At 58.2% G+C, this 18191-nt stretch overlaps 1 protein-coding gene across 6 annotated transcripts; it reads left to right on the plus strand.

Moving 5' to 3' along the window:
• The first annotated feature begins 179 nt into the window (after positions 1-179).
• Positions 180-16590, plus strand: ILF3 (interleukin enhancer binding factor 3). Of its 6 annotated transcripts, none has more exons than XM_084223862.1 (20): positions 180-313; positions 2559-2654; positions 2761-2987; positions 3231-3411; positions 4045-4192; positions 5523-5614; positions 6136-6231; positions 7681-7792; positions 8089-8186; positions 8574-8685; positions 8778-8888; positions 9557-9756; positions 10382-10552; positions 10740-10877; positions 11141-11317; positions 11769-11925; positions 12394-12447; positions 14927-15265; positions 15886-16014; positions 16112-16589. In XM_084223862.1, exons 2-20 carry the CDS (start codon positions 2652-2654, stop codon positions 16240-16242), a joined length of 2676 nt encoding a protein of 891 aa, XP_084079988.1. In that variant the 5' UTR covers positions 180-313; positions 2559-2651; the 3' UTR covers positions 16243-16589. The 6 variants fall into 6 exon arrangements, with proteins under 6 accessions (XP_084079988.1, XP_084079989.1, XP_084079990.1 ...); XM_084223863.1 differs by having other exon boundaries at positions 281-417; XM_084223864.1 differs by lacking the exon at positions 180-313 and adding an exon at positions 517-543 and having other exon boundaries at positions 11772-11925; positions 16112-16590.
• The last annotated feature ends 1601 nt before the right edge of the window (positions 16591-18191 follow it).

Raw genomic sequence — 18191 nt, forward strand, 5'->3', positions numbered from 1 at the left:
CCCGCCCCCTGTCCATCACCCTCCCTCCGCCCTCTCCGATTCGCTCTGCCCCCTGTCCGTCACCGTCCCTCCGCGCCCTCCAATTGGCCCGCGCCGGCCGCGCTCCCCACGGCCCCGCCCCACCCGGCGCGCGCGCGCCCCCCGCCGGCGGCGGCCCCGCCCCCGCCGCAGTCCCGGCGCCGCCGCTCCGGCCCCCGCTCCGGCCCCGCTCCGGCCCCGCCGCGGCCGTTCCGGCCCCGCTCCGGCCCTTCCCGGGCCCCGCCGGCCGGGCCGGGCCGGGCCGCCCCCGCGAGGCACCGCCGGCAGCGCCCCGGTAGGAGCCGTGCCCACGCCGCGCGCGGGGGGAGCCGCGCCGAGCCGGCCGGGCCGAGCCGGGCCGGGCCGGGGCGGTGCTGGGGCGGGAGGAGCCGGTGCGAGGTGTGTTTGGGGGGGGGGGGGGGGGGGGGTGGTGTGAGGCGGGGGGGGCGGCGGGACGTGGTGACCCGGCCCCCCCGTGTCCCCTCCCTCCCGCCCTGCCCATTGTGTGCAGACAAAATGGCGGCGGTGAGTGAGGGGAGGGGAAGGGGGGGGCGGCCGGGCCCCCTCACGGAGCCCCCTCAGCAGCGCCCCGAGGGACGGGGGGGGATCGAGCTGCCGCCCGGGGAACGCGGGTGTCGCACGGGGCTCCCCCGGACTCCGCTCGTTTCTGGCCGGCGCCGCTTTGTTCGCGCCGCGTTTGCAAATGGCGGCAGCGCCCGGCGGCCCCCGCGCCCCCTCCTCACCCTCCGCGCCCCCTCCTCACCCCCGGGCCCCGCGCCCCCTCCTCGTTTGCGCCCCGCGGCCCTGCCCTGGAGCGGGGACGGGGCTGGGGGGTCTGAAGGGGCCGGGCCGATCCTTTCCCGACCCCCTCAGGCGCTCCTGGGTGGGATGTTCGGGGGGGCATCATGGAGGAGGTGGGATCATTCCCTTGGCGGGGCTTAAAGCCCCTCTCCCCTGCCCACCGCACCTCATCCCGGGCTGGGAATTGCAGTGGGATCATCCCCTTTGGGGGGATTTTAGCGCTTCTCCCCGCTCAGGACTGGCATTCTCCCCTGCTCAGCTTTTCGCGGCCCCTCTCCCCGCTCCCTCACGGTTCCCGCTGCTCCAGCCCCGTTACCCGAGGCCGCTCCGTTTCTGGAGCGTTTGGAGGAACAGAAATCCAGCACCCCCTTCCCTCCGCGGGGACCGAGGGCTTTGTGCCCCCCTGGCTCCGGGATTCCCGCCGGGATCCGCGCTCCCGGGGTTCCTGCGCTGCTCCCCGTGAGGGCCGTGGTGTTCTGGCTCCTCATCCATCCCGGGCAGGTGCCAAAACTCAGATAAAAGCGAGCAATTCTTTCTTAGAACGCGGCCTTGAGCCCAAGCGTGGCTTCGCCCGCCTCGAGCTTTCCCACGTTCAGGGCAGAAATTCCAGCCTTTCACGGCCTTTGGTTGTTTTTCCCTCCGTCCTCCCAAAAACGCCTTCGGGAGAGTCACTCCTTCCCTTGGGAGCGCGGGAAGTTTGGTGAATTCCTGCTGGGGGTGGAGTGGAGGAGGGAGTGAGGCTGAAACCAGGTGATATTCCAGAGTTTGTCCCGTTTCCAAGGGCAGGGATTGTTTTTGTCAGGATTGGGCTCCTGGTTTAACTGAATCTGTGGTTCTTCTCCTCAAGCGACACGGGTCTGGTGGTGCTGCAGCATCAGCTCCCAGATTTCTCCCTTCAGAAATCCCAGAAGAGGGATAATGGGGACAGAGCTCTCTGGCTGTTGTGATTGTGGCTGTAGGAACAACTGGGTGGGATTTCAGTCCTTTCCTTATCCAGCCTGAGGGAAACCGAGGGAATTTTAAGGAAAATAACGGGGCCTGCAGGGCCCAGCCCAGAGCAGAAGGCACCAGGAGGTGGCATGTGGCTCCTTGGGAATGATTCTTCCTGCTCAGCCGGCGCCGGTCGGGGCTTAATTACAATTAAATCCAGATTTATGGCACTATTAAGTCATCCTGTGAATGAACTGGCAGGACTGGAATCGGAGGGGTTTCCTTGGATGGAATTGTGTGTCTGTACAGTGGCTGGAGGGAATGAGTTTTCCTGGTTTTTATCCTAAAAATGTGAGCCCCAGCTCTGGGTGAGCTTGGAACAAAACCGAATTGGAACAAAAGGCTCCTCTGCCCCAGCTGGGGGCGGTTCCCACAAAAAGGCAGGACTTTGGTGTCGCTTGGGCTGAATCTGTTGAATTCCAGGACTTTTGAGCGCTGGGTTCCCACCTGGATTTCCCAGGGCAGCTGCTCCAGTGTGGAGAGGGGAGTTCTGTCTCCTTTGGAGACAGGAGCTTTGGAAAAGTCCCGTTTCATGGGAAAACCTCTTGGGAATAATTGGGAATCAGGATCGGATGCTCTGTGGTCCTCCACTGTCAGTCCGCAGGTCTTGGGGATATAAATCCTGGGGAGCAGAAGGCTGGGCTTTGGCTAACGCCTTGGGATCTGTCTGAGTGCTGTTCCTGCTTCCAGCTCCAGCGTGTGCCCCGGGCTCTGGCTGCCCCGGCTCACCCGCTCTCCGTCGCTTTCAGATCCCGGAACGCCGCGGCGCTGCGACGCTCTGCTCGCCAGAAACCTCCGAATAAACACCTCTGAAACCTTCAGGCAGGCAGCAGAAAACAAAAATGGTGAGGGACGGGTGGGTTCCCGGGCGTGGGGTGCATATCTGTGTCCTGGCGCGCCCTAAACATTCCCAACCGTTCCCAACCGTTCCCAACCATTGCCGTCCTGCAGCGCCCGATGCGGATCTTTGTGAACGACGACCGGCACGTGATGGCCAAGCACTCGGCCGTGTACCCCACGCAGGAGGAGCTGGAGGCCGTGCAGAACATGGTGTCCCACACGGAGCGGGCGCTCAAAGCCGTCTCCGACTGGATCGACGAGCAGGAGAAAGTCAGCGGGGAGCAGCCAGAGACGGAGTCCATGGAGACGGCGGCCGAGGAGGAGAACAAGGAAGGAGGGTGAGGAGCGAAGCTGCTGGTGGGACTGTCCTGCTTTAGAACCCTAAAATTTGCTTAGCTGCAAAAAATCCTGCTTGTGCTGGTGGAAAAGTTGTGTTCCCTGGCGGGGGACCTGAGGGGATGAACCGAGGCAGGGTTGAGGCGAGTGCTCCGGGTTGATCCTCACGGATCTGTCCCTCCGGTCGGGTGGGCGTCGCTGGGCAGTGAATTCCACCATGGTGACCCTCTCCCGTGTTTTTCCAGGGATCAGAAAGCCACGGAGCAGCTGACGAGGACCCTGCGGGGGGTGATGCGCGTGGGGCTCGTGGCCAAAGGCCTCCTGCTGAAGGGGGACCTGGACCTGGAGCTGGTCCTGCTGTGCAAAGACAAACCCACGGCCAAGCTCCTGGAGAAAGTCGCCGATAATCTGGGAGTGCAGCTCGCGGTGAGTGGAGCCCACGGGGAAATTCCCTTTGGGACGGTTCTGGTCCCCCTGTTCTGGCTTGGCAAAGCCATTTCCAGAGGCGCTTTGGGATTGCTAAGGGAACTTGTCCTTGTTCATTGTGGAATGGTTTGGGTTGGAAAGGATCTTGGAGCCTGTCCTCTTCGTGGGCAGGGACACCTTCCACATGCCCCAAACCCTGTCCAGCCTGGCCTTGGGCACTTCCAGGGCTCCAGGGGCAGTCACAGTTTCCTTGGGAATTCTATCCCAGCCCCTTCCTGCCCTCACAGGCAGGAATTCCTTCCCAAAATCCATCTCAGTCCCCCTTTTCCAGAGTGAAGCCATTCTCTCTTGTCCTGTTCCTCCATCCCTTGTGCCAAGTCCCTCTCCAGCTCTCCTGGAGCCCCTTTAGGCACTGGGAGGGGCTCCAAGGTCTCCCTGTCCCTCCATACCTTGTGCCAAGTCCCTCTCCAGCTCTCCTGGAGCCCCTTTAGGCACTGGGAGAGGCTCCAAGGTCTCCCCAGAGCCTTCCCTGCTCCAGCAGAACATTCCCAGGGCTCTGGGATTATGGAATCATGGAATGGTTTGGGTTGGAAGGGACGTGAAAACCCATCTTACTCCACCCCAACGCTGCAGGCGATCACCGAGGACAAGTACGAGATCATCCAGTCCGTGGGCGACGCCGCCATCATCATCAAGAACACCAAGGAGCCCCCGCTGAGCCTGACCATCCACCTGACGTCGCCCGTGGTCAGGGAGGAGCTGGAGAAGCAGCTGGCCGGAGGTACGGCCGGCCGGCGCCCGGCATCCCGCGCCTAACGACCGCGAAAGTGCTCTTCAGCTTCAGCCGGAGCCGTGGCAGCTCTCCTGGCCAAATGCTCACCAAATTCCTTCACTGTGCCACCCTCGCTGAGAGATCCCGGTTGTGCTTTACCCGGACCGAGCTTGCGAAGCTGAGGAGCACCTTTCACGCGGGATTTTTGCTCTATTTTGGTTTTTTTGGTTTTTTTTTTAAGTATTATTATTTTATCCTTTTATTTGGTTCCACTTGGGCCTTTAGTTCACTAATTCATCATCTCGTTGTATTACTCGTGGTTTGTTCCCCGGCCATGTCAGTGCAGTGACATGAAAATAGAAACCAGATTTGTTTAAGAAACCCAAAAAAAAAAAAAAAACCCTCTTGAAGGCTTCTTGTCCGAGGAGTTGCATGTCCATGAACCGGGATGTTCCGGGATGTTCCCCCGGTGTGTGTTGCAGCAGAACACCGGGTGCTCGGGGCTCCTCCCGTGGCTCTTGCAGCACCTCAGGTTCGGAATTCCAGAAAGCGATGCAGAGTTTTGGATAAAGTTAGCTTCTCCAAATTCCCTTTGGAATCAGAATTCCAGCAGCTGCTGGCTGTCCGCTCCAATTCCGATGGGCTCCGTAGGGCCGGCGGTTCCCCCGCTCCGCACTAGCCTTATCTAAAACCCTGATCTCGAGCAATTTTGGGCGACTTCAGGCCCTTCCTCAGTTTTGCTGCAGCACAAACCGGGACCTCTTTGTGCTCTTGATTGTTGATCTCTGGTGTTGATCTCTGACCTCGTCTCCGAGCCTTCTAGTTTGTCGATTTTAGGGACGCTGGACCTTTGACCAACAGGACGTTCTCTGTCGCGGGCCGGGGCCGGGGCAGCCATCCTTCCGGGCGGAGGGTTCCCTGGATCCTCTCCGAGCCTCGCCCTTCCCTCCTCCCCACCCCTGCGCTCCAGGTGTGGAGCCGGGGTTTCACCCCCTCAAATTTCCCCCTCGCCGGCCTCGCCGCCGCCTCTCCATCCATCCAGGATTTATTTCTGTGCCCTCCACCGAGCCTCACGCCCGGTCTCCTCCTCCTCCTCTTCCTCCTCCTCCTTCTCTCAGCGCACATTCCAGTCCATCCCTCCCTGGGAGTCGAGCTTCCCCAGCGTCCAGGCGAGGCCGCGCGGCGGCAGCGCCGCAGCCCCTTCCCTCCCGCTCCCAGCATCCCAGCAGGATTTTTTGGGAGCCTCAGCTGCCCGTTAGGATGCTGCCTCATCCCCCTCGGCCCGACAGAAGCCCCTTGGTCAAACCGTGCCTTGTCTTCTTATTCCATCCACGACTAGAAACGCTCTCAGTCACCGACTCCCCGGACGTTCTGGACAGGCAGAAATGTCTTGCTGCCTTGGCGTCTCTGCGCCACGCCAAGTGGTTCCAGGTTTGCATTTTGTTCTTATATTTATCTTTAAGTAGAAGCGTTGGTAAACTCTTTTAAGGGGCTGAGTGTTTTTTTTGGAGTTGGAGGTTCAAGTGGCCGCTGGCCGCTCGGAGGTGCCGGACTGTGGGCGCTGGAGTGACTTAGGAGCCTTTGTACGGAGCAGCCGCGGAGCTGCCGCTTTGTGTGAGGAGTAACGTCCCCTCGGCCAAGACCTTGGTTAAGACCTTGGCCAACCCCTTGGCCAACACCTTAGCTAAGACCTTGGCCCACCCCTCGGCCAACCCCTCGGCTAAGCCCTTAGCTAAGACCTTGGCCAACTCCTCGGCCAACTCCTTGGCTAAGGCCTTGGCCAACCCCTTGGCTAGGAGCTTGGCCAAGCCTCGGCCGCGGCGGCGCGGCTCCGAGCTCCGGGCGCGGGCCCAGGCTCCGGCTCTCCCCTCGGCAAAGCAGCACCTGGAGGGAGCGTCGGCGGCGCGGGCGGGCGCCGGCTGAACCCCCCTCTGGTTTGGTTCCGCTTCCAGGCCAGGGCCAACGGGCTGAAGTCGTGCGTCATCGTCATCCGGGTGCTGCGGGACCTGTGCACGCGCGTTCCCACCTGGGCCCCGCTCAGAGGATGGGTAATTCCCCTTTTGCCCTTCCGGGGGGTTGGCGGCTTTCTCCCAGCGCAGCTCTGCTCTTTCCCGAGGTTCCAGGCACGCCCCCTCTCCCAGGTTGGGGGTTTCTGTGGATGAACGGCTTCTCTGCGCTTAGAGACGCAGATCAGGTGTCTGTGTGCGAGTGGGTTTGTCAATTGTCAGCTGGTTACGGGCTCATGTTGTTATCAGATTGGTAATGAATGATCAGCTCGCCTTGATACCGAATTGCTTTGTCAGTTACCAGCTCAGGTTGTTACTGAATTGCTTTATCAGTTATCAACTCACCTTACTATCGAGTTGTTTTATCGATGATTAAATCACATTATTATCAAGACATTTCCTCGGCTACCAAATCACATTATTGTCAGTGTTATCAGCTGTCAAGTCTTGTTACTATCAAATTGTTTTATCTGTTATCAAACCGCATCATTATCATTATCAAATTGTTTTATAAATTATCAAGTCATGTTGTCATCAAATATTAAGTACCAAATTTTTGTGTTGTTTTAAAATAGTTTTATTAATTTTCGAGTCTTGTTATCAAATAATTGATCAATTATCAAATCACTTAACCAGTTACCAAACCATGCTGTCCTCAAATACCATCATCAGTTTCCTTTATCAATTAGCAAACTGTTTTATCAGTTATCAAACAATTTTATCTTATCAAATCACATCATCAGCTTGTTTTATTAATTACCAAATCACATTGTTATCAAACTGTTTTATCCATTCACGACTTCCACAGCCTGGCTCCTCTCCTCCTTTGGGCACCAGAAGCTGCTCCCAGATGAGTCCCTTCCCTGGAGTCTTTCCCTGGAGTCCTTTCCAGGGATCCCATTTCCCGGCGTGTTTCCTGGGGTCCCTCTCCCAGGATCCCTTTTGGAGTCCCGTTCCAGGGGGTCCCTTACCAGGATCTCTTTTTTTGGGGCCCTTCTCCCAGATCCCTTTCCCAGGGTCCCTGTCTGGGATCCCTCTCCCAGGCCCCTTTTCCAGGGGTCCATTTTCTGGGATCCCTTTCCAGGGATCCCTCTCTGGGATCCCGCTCCCAGGCCCCCTTTCCAGGGGTCCCTCTCCCAGGCCCCCTTTCCAGGGGTCCATTTTCTGGGATCCATTTACCAGGGTCCCTCTTTGGGATCCCTCTCCCAGGTGTCCTTTCCAGGGTTCCTCTCTGGGATCCCTTTCCCAGGGGTCCATTTCCTGGGATCCCTTTTCCAGGGATCCCTTTTCCAGGGGTCCATTTCCTGGGATCCCTTTTACAGGTCCCTTTCTGGGATCCCTTTCCCAGGGCCCATTTCCTGGGATCCCTTTTCCAGGGTTCCTCTCTGGGATCCCTTTCCCAGGGTCCCTCTCTGGGCTATCCCTCTCCCAGGTCCCTCTCCGGGCTCCATCTCCCCTCTCCCCGCCCTCACTTCCCTCCTTCCCTTGCAGCCCCTGGAGCTGCTGTGTGAGAAGTCCATCGGGACGGCGAACCGGCCGATGGGCGCGGGCGAGGCGCTGCGCCGGGTGCTGGAGTGCCTGGCCTCGGGCATCGTCATGCCAGGTGAGCTCCGGCCAGGTGAGCTCCTCCGGAGCCGGCAGGAGCGCGGGGGGTGCCGGCGGTCGGGAGCCCCTCCGTCCCCACGGGCGCGCGGAGATCGCCGGCCCCGCCGTGCTCTGGAGCCACCTCAGCCCCGTAGAGAGAGGCGCCAGCCCCGGGAGTTTGGCTCCCGGGAGCGCCGTTCCCGCGGCCGATCCCGTAGAAATCCCGGCGAGCCGCGCCTTGGGAGCTGCCCCAGGGAATTTAGGGTAGAGACCCGGGATAATTCTCTGCATATCTTCCTTGTTTCCTGCCTTCAGATGGTTCTGGTATTTATGACCCTTGTGAAAAAGAAGCCACTGATGCTATTGGGCATCTAGACAGACAACAAAGGGAAGATATCACACAGAGTGCTCAGGTATAGTGTGACCTCCATCCGGCCCTTCCCAATCCCCGGCTCGCTCCGCTCCCGGCTCCCTCGGCCACCGTAGATTAGACCCGCGGTCACTCGGCGCCGCGGTCACTCGGCGCCGCGGTCACTCGGCGCCGTGGCCACGCGCTGCCGTGGTCACTCGGTGCCACGGTCACTCCACCAGGCCACCCTCGTGGGCCCCGTAGTTTGGCCACCCAGAGCAAAGAATCAGGTGTTGAGCAGCGAGTTGTCCCGACGCCCCTTTTTGGGTGCCAGTCCCCAAAAGCTCGATGTGGAGAGCCCCGCAGAGGAGGCATCGGTGCAGGGGGGCTGTGGGGGGCTGCGAGCAGGGGGGCTCCGGCAGCTCCCGCTGACCCCCGCTCCCGTCCCCAGCACGCGCTGCGGCTCGCCGCCTTCGGCCAGCTCCACAAGGTCCTGGGCATGGATCCCCTGCCCTCCAAAATGCCCAAGAAACCAAAGAACGAGAACCCAGTCGATTATACTGGTACGTACCGGGAGGGAGCGACCCCGCGCCCCGTCCCGAGGATTTGGGGGGAAAACGGGGGATTTAGGGAGCGCTCGTGCTCGTTGCTGCAGTTCAGATCCCGCCCAGCACCACGTACGCCGTGACCCCCATGAAGCGGCCGATGGAGGAGGACGGGGAGGAGAAATCCCCCAGCAAAAAGAAAAAGAAGATTCAGAAAAAAGGTATTGAGTTAACGAGAGGTAGGTGCAGGCTAGGGGGAAACGGGGTGGAAACTGGGGGTACAGATGGTGCTCAGTGCAGGACTGGGGCTTGGGGGGCTGTAGACAAGGGGTACAGGGTGTGGGGTGGATAAAATAACTTCAGTGTGGGAGATTTGTGCTGGGCAGAATTGAAACCAAGGAAGAAAAGGTCAGGACTTGTCTGGGAGGTGGAAAAGACTGATGGGAACTCGTCTGAACTAGGAAAAGACCAGTCAGAACTGGTGTGGAATTGGGAGAGGTCAGTGGGGACTAGTCTGGAATTGGGAGAGGTCAGTGGGAAGTGTTCTAGAATGAGAAAAGACCAGTGGGAACTGGTCCAAAAAGAGAAAGACCAGTTGGAGCTGGTCTGAGATCAGAAAATACTGCTCGGGATTGGTCTAAAATGGGAAAAGACTGGTCAGAACTGATTTGCAATTGGAAAATACTGGTGGGAACTGGTTTGGAATGGGAACAGGCCCGTGGAAACTGGTCTGGAATTAGCAAATGCCCATCAGGACTGGCCTGAAATGAAAAACTAGCAATTAGAACTGGCCCCAAATTGGAAAAATACTGGCCTGGAATCAGTTTTGCTTCTTCGAAGGAGCCACCAAACACCCACAAACTCTTGGTGTTGGTTTTTCCCGGTGCAGAGGAAAAGCTGGAGCCTCCTCAGGCCATGAACGCGCTGATGAAGCTGAACCAGCTCAAACCAGGGCTCCAGTACAAACTGGTGTCCCAGACTGGGCCCGTGCACGCCCCCATCTTCACCATGTCCGTGGAGATCGACGGCAGCACCTTCGAGGCCTCGGGGCCCTCCAAGAAAACGGCCAAGCTTCACGTGGCTGTGAAGGTGGGAGGGGGAGTGGGAGTGGGAGTGGGAGTGGGAATGAGTGGGAATAGGAATGGGAGTGGGAGTGGGATTGAGAATGGGAATGAGAGTGGGAGCGGGAATGAGAATGGGTATGAGTGGGAGTGGGAGTGGGAGTGGGAATGGGAATGGAGTGGGAGTGGGAATGGGAATGAGTGGGAATAGGAATGGGAGTGGGAGTGGGAATGGGAGTGGAGTGGGAGTGGGAATGAGAGTGGGAATAGGAATAGGAATGGGAATGGGAGTGGGAGTAGGAATAGGAATGGGAGCAGGAATGGGAAAGAGTGAGAATGAGAATGGGAGTGGGAATGGGAATGAGAGTGAGAATGAGAATGGGAGTGGGAATAGGAATAGGAATGGGAATGGGAGTGGGAGTGGGAGTGGGAATGGGAATAGGAATGGGAATGGGAGAACTGCCAGAACCTCCAGGATGGGGTGGGAGCAGCACCAGGAGCTGCCATCCTCAAATGTCCCCTGGAGTGCTCCCAGGATCTGGGAATGCCAAGCACCAGAGAGAGTCAATAAAAGGCCCGGAGCAGCTTCCTGGAGTGTTTTCCCAGGTGGGTGGTGCTGGAGCACGGCTCCTGACCTGCCTGCTGCCCTCCAGGTGCTGCAGGACATGGGTTTGCCCACCGGAGTGGAAGGCAAGGACTCCAGCAAGGGCGACGAGTCGGCGGAGGAGACGGAGACGAAGCCGGTGGTTGTGGCTCCTCCGCCCGTGGTGGAGACGGTGTCGACGCCCACGGCAGCCTCCCCCCCCTCGGATCAGACCCCTGAGGTGGGTGGGGGACACGGCAGGGGACACGTGGCACCCTGGCAGCTGCTCTGGTGGTGGTTTGGGGTCACTCCTGGCGAAAGCAGCAGGTGGAAGTGGCTCCTTGAGTGTCCTTCCCAAAAAAGTCGGGGAGCAACTCCGTGTGTGCTGGGGACCTTTTGGGGCTCACCCAGCCTTTCTGCACCCACAGAACGTGAAGCAGCAGGGACCAATCCTGACGAAGCACGGGAAGAACCCGGTGATGGAGCTGAACGAGAAGCGGCGCGGGCTCAAGTATGAGCTGATCTCAGAGACGGGCGGGAGCCACGACAAGCGCTTTGTCATGGAGGTGAGGGGACACAGCGCCTCCTGCCCTTCCCAGCAGCTCCAGCCCAGAGCTCCTCAGGTGGGAGAAGGGCTTGGAAAGCCACCTCATCCCCTTCCCAGGATTTTAAATCCTCAAATCCAAGAGGTTTGGCTTGGGAGAAACCTTTTACGGCTCGTTAAAGGGCAGGGACAGCCTGTGACACTTCCAGCTCTGGGGTTCCCTGTAGGTCTCCCATCTTTCCCTGCCCTTTCCTACTTCAATGCGTGGTTCCATCCCTTTCCAAGGTGGAGGTGGACGGGCAGAAGTTCCAAGGGGCTGGCTCAAACAAGAAGGTGGCCAAGGCCTACGCAGCGCTGGCCGCGCTGGAGAAGCTGTTCCCAGACGCTCCCGTTGCCATCGAGCAGAACAAGAAGAAAAGAGCCCCCGTTCCAGCCAGGGGTGGCCCCAAATTCCCAGTCAAAGTGAGTGAAATCCCCAATCCCACAGCTCTGCAGTGGGAAAAGAGTAGTGGGAACTGGTGGGGAGTGGGAAAAGACCAATGGGAACCAGGCTGAGATCAGAAAATGCGGATCAGGACTGGTCTAAAGCAGGAAAAGATTGGTGGGAACTGGTCTGAAATTGGAAAAGACCAATGGGAACTGGTCTGGAATGGGAGAAAACCTGGGGTGTAACTCACCAGCCGTTGGCTCTGGGGTTTGATCCTTTCCTGGGAGCAGAGCAAACAGTTTGCAAGCACAAAACCCATCAGGTTTTGCAGCTGGAGTGGATTTGGAGGTGCCTGAATTTGGGGTCCTCCTCAGTGGCTCTCGATGCGGGGAAGCTGCATCCTGGGGCTCTGTTTCGGGAGGTTTTTGGGAAATCCCTCACCCCAGCTCCAAGTGACACCTCTGTCCCCTCTCCCTGTCCCCACAGCAGCACAACCCGGGGTTCGGCATGGGGGGGGGGCCCATGCACAACGAGGCCCCCCCGCCCCCCAACATGCGGGGCCGCGGCCGGGGCGGCAACATCCGGGGCCGCGGGAGAGGCCGGGGCGGCTTCGGGGGCAACCACGGCGGCTACATGAACACAGGTGAGGGCCAGCAGCACACTGGGGGGGCTCTGAGCCCCCTGCCACCCCTGGGCACATCCATGGCACCTGGAGGTTCCAGAACTCTCCATAGGGGAATGACCCCCCCTGCTCCTCTGGCATCGTGGCTGTGGATCCTGGGTGTTCCAGAGCCCCCCAGATCCCTGTGAGGGAGCAAATCCCCCTCTGGTGTTGTGTCCTGGACATTCCAGAGCCCCTCAGATCCCTGTGAGGGAACAAATCCCCCTCTGGTGTTGTGTCCTGGACATTCCAGAGCCCTGTGAGGGAAGAAATGCCCCTCTGGTGTTGTGTCCTGGACATTCCAGATCCCTGTGAGGGAACAAATCCCCCTCTGGCATTTTCCATGTCGGTTGGATTTCCTAGAGCCCTCCATGGGTGAATGGCCCCCCCAAATTTGGGACATTTCAGCCTTGGAATCTCTGTTTATTCCAACATTTCCTTCCTCTCCAGGGGCTGGGTACGGGAGCTACGGCTACGGAGGGAACTCTGCCACTGCTGGCTACAGTAAGTTCCTTTTCCCACCCAAAATCCCAACAGGGGTCATCGTGCTGGGGACTCAAAATTCCCTGGAAAATCGCTCAAGGGAGGGGAAGCTTTTTTTTTGTTAATTGTTCTTGGTTTTAATGAAACCAAAGCATTTTCATCAAGTTCATCTAAGCTTACAGCAAGGTTTTCTTCCTACAAAATCCAAGCCTTTTCATAAATCCCAGAGATTGGGTCAGAGCCCTCTGGGTCTTGGGAAGACTTTTCCACACGGATCTGGTCCAGCCCAGCCTTTTAAAGATGTGAAATTCCCCGATTTGCTGGGATGCTTGGATTTGCCTGTGTGCTGAAGCAAATCCTTCGAACCACCCTGGGCTCTGGGAATTGTTCCTGTGCTCCCCATCCCATCCAGTAAATATCCAGGCATTGGGGAATGGCTTGGATGCTTTGGGAAATCCATGGAGTCCTTGGTTGCCATGGAAATGGGCTCTTGCAGCTAAGTGCTTCCTCAGAGTGCTGGAATCACCTGGAGAATGAAATATCCCCAGAATCAGGAATTGAGGAGAATTTTGGAATTGGCTTGAGTCTCGGAATCCATCAAATTCTGAGAGTTTTGGTTCTTTATTCCTCATGGTTTGGGTTTGAAAGTTGTCTTTGCTGGATTTGGTGGCACCATGGTTCCCATCTTTGGGTTAATTCCTTAATCTGACCAAAAAAGAAGGAAAAGGAAGCTCCAGGTTTAAACTGAGTCCAAAGGGTTCAGTGGATCCTTAAAATATTTGTAATAATAATTATCCCTTTTTTTTGAAAAAAAAGAAAACAACATTGTTGGAGGTCCTGACTCTTTATCCAGGGGACAGATCCCATCCTGGATGATCCAGAAATGATCCTCAGGATCCCTCCCAGGTGGGAAAACTGCCCTTCCCAAGCCACCACGTGGTGCTGGATATTTCTGTCCCTGAGCTCTGATCTGGGGAAGATCGCAGCTGATTCCCTGTCAGCATGAAAGCTTTGGAGTTCCATTGGAATGTTGGGATAAAGTGGAAAATCCAGGACTCCTGAGGTGGGAGAGCTCCACTGCCAGCTCTGCATCCAAACCCCAGGATTCTCCCACTGGGATGGTCCAGCACGGACAGGCTTTGCTCCAGCTCTGAAGATAAATTTATTCCAGAGCCTGGTTTCTGCAGAGTGGATCCGGGATTTTCTGTGGAAGAGGAATAAAAACTTCACAGGGAACAGGGGACGTGGAAGAGAATCCATGAAACGAGCCCAGAATTAACAGATCCCAGAATTTAAACCTCCAGGAGCTCCTGGCAGCACAGCCACGGGATTTGGGACAGAGCTGGGATTCACCTGGGATCAGTCTGGGTGTTGCACACGGAGCTGTGGAAGTGAAGCACGTGGAATTTCACTCCTTGGATCCTTTTCAACCAAATTCTGCCCCTTTTTGTTACTGGCAGATCCCTCCTGATCCCACAGGGTTTGGGATTCCGGTGGCTCTTTTTTCCTCAAAAATAAGTTTCGTTTTGGATGCTCCCAGTTTTTCATGGAATGGCAGGAATTGGGCAGGAGAAGCAGCGCTCAGAGTTTGGCTGTGGGACCCTGAAGAGAGGGAATCTAACCCGGATGAACTCCAGATCCCAGATGGAATTGTCCAAATCCCAGGACAATAAATGGTGCAGCCATGGGGATTCCTCATTCCTGGAGCATCTCCCACTTAGGAATGGTGTTTGGACTCTGTAGGGTTAAGGGAGGCCTGGGGTGGATCCAGATGGGAGATCCTGCTGGAATTACAGGGATGGATCAATCCAGATGGGAGATCCTGCTGGAATTACAGGGGTGGATCCAGATGAGTCCTGCTGGGATCACAGGGATGGATGGATCCAGATGGATCCTGCTGGAATCTCAGGGATGGATCCAGATGGGAGATCCTGCTGGAATCACAGTGTTGGATCCTGCTGGAATCACAGGGATGGATCCAGATGGGAGATCCTGCTGGATTTACAGGGATGGATCAATTCAGATGGATCCTGCTGGAATTACAGGGATGGATCCTGCTGGAATCACAGGGATGGATCCAGATGAGAGATCCTGCTGGAATCACAGTGTTGGATCCTGCTGGAATCACAGGGATGGATCCAGATGGGAGATCCTGCTGGATTTACAGGGATGGATCAATTCAGATGGATCCTGCTGGAATTACAGGGATGGATCCTGCTGGAATCTCAAGGGATGGATCCTGCTAGAATCATAAGGATGGATCCAGATGGGTCCTGCTGGAATCACAGGGATGGATCCTGCTGGAATCTCAGGGATGGGCCCGGATGGGGGGTCTGGATGGGAATGGACTCACAGGGACAGATCCACATGGGGTTTCTGCTGCATTTTGGGGGGTCCCACGGGGGTCCTGGCGAGCCGAGGGGTCTCCATCAGCTCCGCACCACCCTCACCCTCGCAGACCCTCCTCCCCAGGAACGCTGACCCTCCTCTCTCCGTCCAGGCCAGTTCTACAGCAACGGCGGCCACTCCAACTCGGGGGGCGGCGGCGGCTCCTCGGGCTACGGCTCCTACTACCAGGGCGGGGACGGCTACACGGCCCCCGCGCCGCCCAAGCACGGCGGCAAGAAGCAGCAGCACGGCGGCGGCCAGAAGGCCTCGTACGGCTCCGGCTACGCCGGCCACCAGGGCCAGCAGCCCTACGGGCAGGGCCAGTACGGCGGCTACGGGCCCGGGCAGGGCAAGCAGAAGGGCTACGGCCACGGCCAGGGGGGCTACTCCTACTCCAACTCCTACAACTCGCCCGGCGGGGGCTCCGACTACAACTACGAGAGCAAATACAGTGAGTGGAGAGGGGCAGCTGTGGCTGGGACAGGGCTGGAGTTGGGGCTTGAGGTTGGGGTTGGTCCTAAAGTTGGGTGCAAGTTGTTTGAGGGTTGTCTCTGGAGCAGCTGGAGGGGACCCTGGTGACCCCTCTGGGCTGGGGCAGGCAGGAGGGAGCTCCAGGGGGCTCTTCCTGCCCCTCCCAGGAGCAGGAGCTGTGAATTAAGGGGAGGTTTGGGTTAGAAGAGGGATTTGGGGTGGAGCTGTGAATAAAGGGAGGTTTGGGTTAAAAGAGGGATTTGGGGTGGAGCTGTGAATAAGGGGAGGTTTGGGTTAAAAGAGGGATTTGGGGTGGAGCTGTGAATAAGGGGAGGTTTGGGTTAAAAGAGGCATTTGGGGTTGGAGCTGGGATGAGTCTGACAGGGAGAGGGGACAGAGTGGGTGGGTGCCCAGCCCTGGCCACATTCCTAGGGGATAATCCACGGCTCAGAATGCCCTTGGCAGGGTTGGGTAAAGATCCCTCCTTACCCAAATCCTCCTGGAATTCCAGGGTCTCGAGGGGGGCTTGGCTTAGGGTTGGCCTGAGCGTGCTGGGGGTCCCTGCCCACCTCCTCATCCCCACTCCTTCCCCGTTCCCAGGTTACAGCGGCAACAGCGGCCGCGGCGGCGGCGGCAACAACTACTCGGGGGGCGGCTCCTACAACTCGGGCTCCCACGGGGGCTACGGGGGCTCGGGCGGCGGGGGCTCCTCGTACCAAGGTAAGGCAGGTCAGTATGGACACCCCGCCCCGCCGGCTTCGGGGCCCCGCTGCCCCGCACGGCCGCCCTGACTCCTCCTCCCCGTCCCTCCTCTCCTCCCGCACAGGTGGATACTCCTCGCAGTCCAACTACAACTCCCCAGGTTCCCAGAACTACAGCGGCCCCCCCAGCTCCTACCAGGCGTCCCAGGGCGGATACGGCAGGAACGAGCACAGCATGAGTTACCAGTACAGATAAACGCCCGCGTCCCGCCGCGCCGCCCCCGGGGTCCCCGCCGGGTTTTAGCCCCTTTTCCCCCCGCCCCGTTGCTCTGTGTGACCCATCACCCCTGGGCCTCTATTTAATGGGTCGTAGTTGCCACGACGACTTGGTCTAAATAGGATTATTATTATTATTTTTGGGGTATTTTTTTTTTTTGTTTTTTGGTTTTTTTTTTTGTTGGTTTTTTTTTTGGGGAAGTCGATCCAATTCTGGAGCCTTTTCCCAGGCCCCGGCTGGGGGACGGGCCCTCGTTGTTCTGCTTTTGTGAAGTGCGTTAAAAAGGAGCTTTTTTCGGTATTTTCTGGCTTTGGTGGTTTCAGTTTTTTTGAGGAAGGGGTTGGGGTTGGGGAGGGGGGTGTGGAGGAGGTGAATAAACCCAAAATTTGGGATGGTTCGGGCTCCCAGTGCATTGTTCTGCACCTCCAAACCCCCACACTGGGAGGATTCTCATGAAAAACCAAACCTAAATTCCAACTGTTTGTCCCTTAAAGCCCTTAAGTCCAGAGTACTGGGGCCAAACTGGGGTTGAACTGGGGCTGAACTGGGGGCAAACTGGGGGCACTCTGGGGTTGAACTGGCGCTGACCTGGGGTTGAACTGGGGGCACTCTGGGGTGTAACTGGGGCTGAACTGGGGCCAGACTGGGGTTGAACTGGCGCTGACCTGGGGTTGAACTGGGGCCTTGTGGCTCCTTTGGATGAACTTTGTACCGGTGGTTCCGGATCGTTCCAGAGCCGGACCCCGGGAAATACCAGGAACAGTGCCTGGAATGTGGCACGGCCTGGGAAACACCGGGAGTGGCACCTGGAGTGGGGCACAGCCCCTCAAACACTGGGAGTGGCACCTGGAGCAGGGCAAACACCGGGAATGGCACCTGGAATGTGGCATGGCCCCTCAAACACCGGGAATGGCACCTGGAAAGGGGCAAACACCGGGAATGGCACCTGGAGTGGGGCACAGCCCCTCAAACACCAGGAGTGGCACCTGAAGCAGGGCAAACACCGGGAATGGCACCTGGAATGTGGCACGGCCCCTCAAACACCGGGAATGGCACCTGGAGAGGAGCACGGCCCCTCAAACACCAGGAGTGGCACCTGGAATGTGGCACAGCCCCTCAAACACCAGGAGTGGCACCTGGAGAGGGGCAAACACCGGGAATGGCACCTGGAATGTGGCACGGCTCCTCGAACACCGGGAACGGCACCTGGAGCAGGGCAAACACCGGGAATGGCACCTGGAGAGGGGCACGGCCCCTCAAACATCAGGAACAATGCCTGGAATGCAGCACATCCTGGGAAACACCAGGAGTGGCACCTGGAGAGGGGCAAACACCGGGAATGCTGCCCAGAGCCAGGCACATTCCAGGGCCAGGCCCTCTCCTGACCCGGATCCATCGGGATGGCGGCACCGGCACAGACGAGGCTCCGGCCCTTTTATTAAAAACTTTGGATATAAGTTAACGCGGCGCGGCAGATCCCAGATCCCGGCGGATCCCCGACGGATCCTCGATGATCAAACACCGGCTCAGTGCTTGGATGGAGCAGCTGCTCCAGGCTCAGAGGGACAGGAACGTCCTGGGGGACCCCGAGGTTCAGCGGCTGCTCCGGAGCCAGACCAGGCTCAGGCTGACCCCAGGAGATCCCAGGAACACCAGTGGATCCCAGTTACAGTCAGTGGATCCCAGTGACTCCAGTGGATCCCAGTTACAGTCAGTGGATCCCAGTGACACCGGGCGATCCCAGGGACACCAGTGGATCCCAGTTACAGTCAGTGGATCCCGGTGACAGCAGTGGATCCCAGTGACTCCAGTGGATCCCAGTGACACCAGTGGATCCCAGCCACGGTCAGTGGATCCCAGCCACACCAGTGGATCACAGCCACACTAGTGGATCCCAGTGACACTGAGAGATCCCAGTTACAGTCAGT

This window comes from Fringilla coelebs, assembly GCF_963513975.1.
Source record: "Fringilla coelebs genome assembly, chromosome: 32".
NCBI lineage: Eukaryota > Metazoa > Chordata > Aves > Passeriformes > Fringillidae > Fringilla > Fringilla coelebs.

Excerpts from the sequence above, each read along its gene's own strand:
- ILF3 (XM_084223862.1), top strand. Across the intron at positions 8,187-8,573 it reads ATATCACACAGAGTGCTCAG|CACGCGCTGCGGCTCGCCGC; the intron begins GTATAGTGTGAC and ends TCCCGTCCCCAG. Across the intron at positions 10,553-10,739 it reads CCTCGGATCAGACCCCTGAG|AACGTGAAGCAGCAGGGACC; the intron begins GTGGGTGGGGGA and ends CTGCACCCACAG.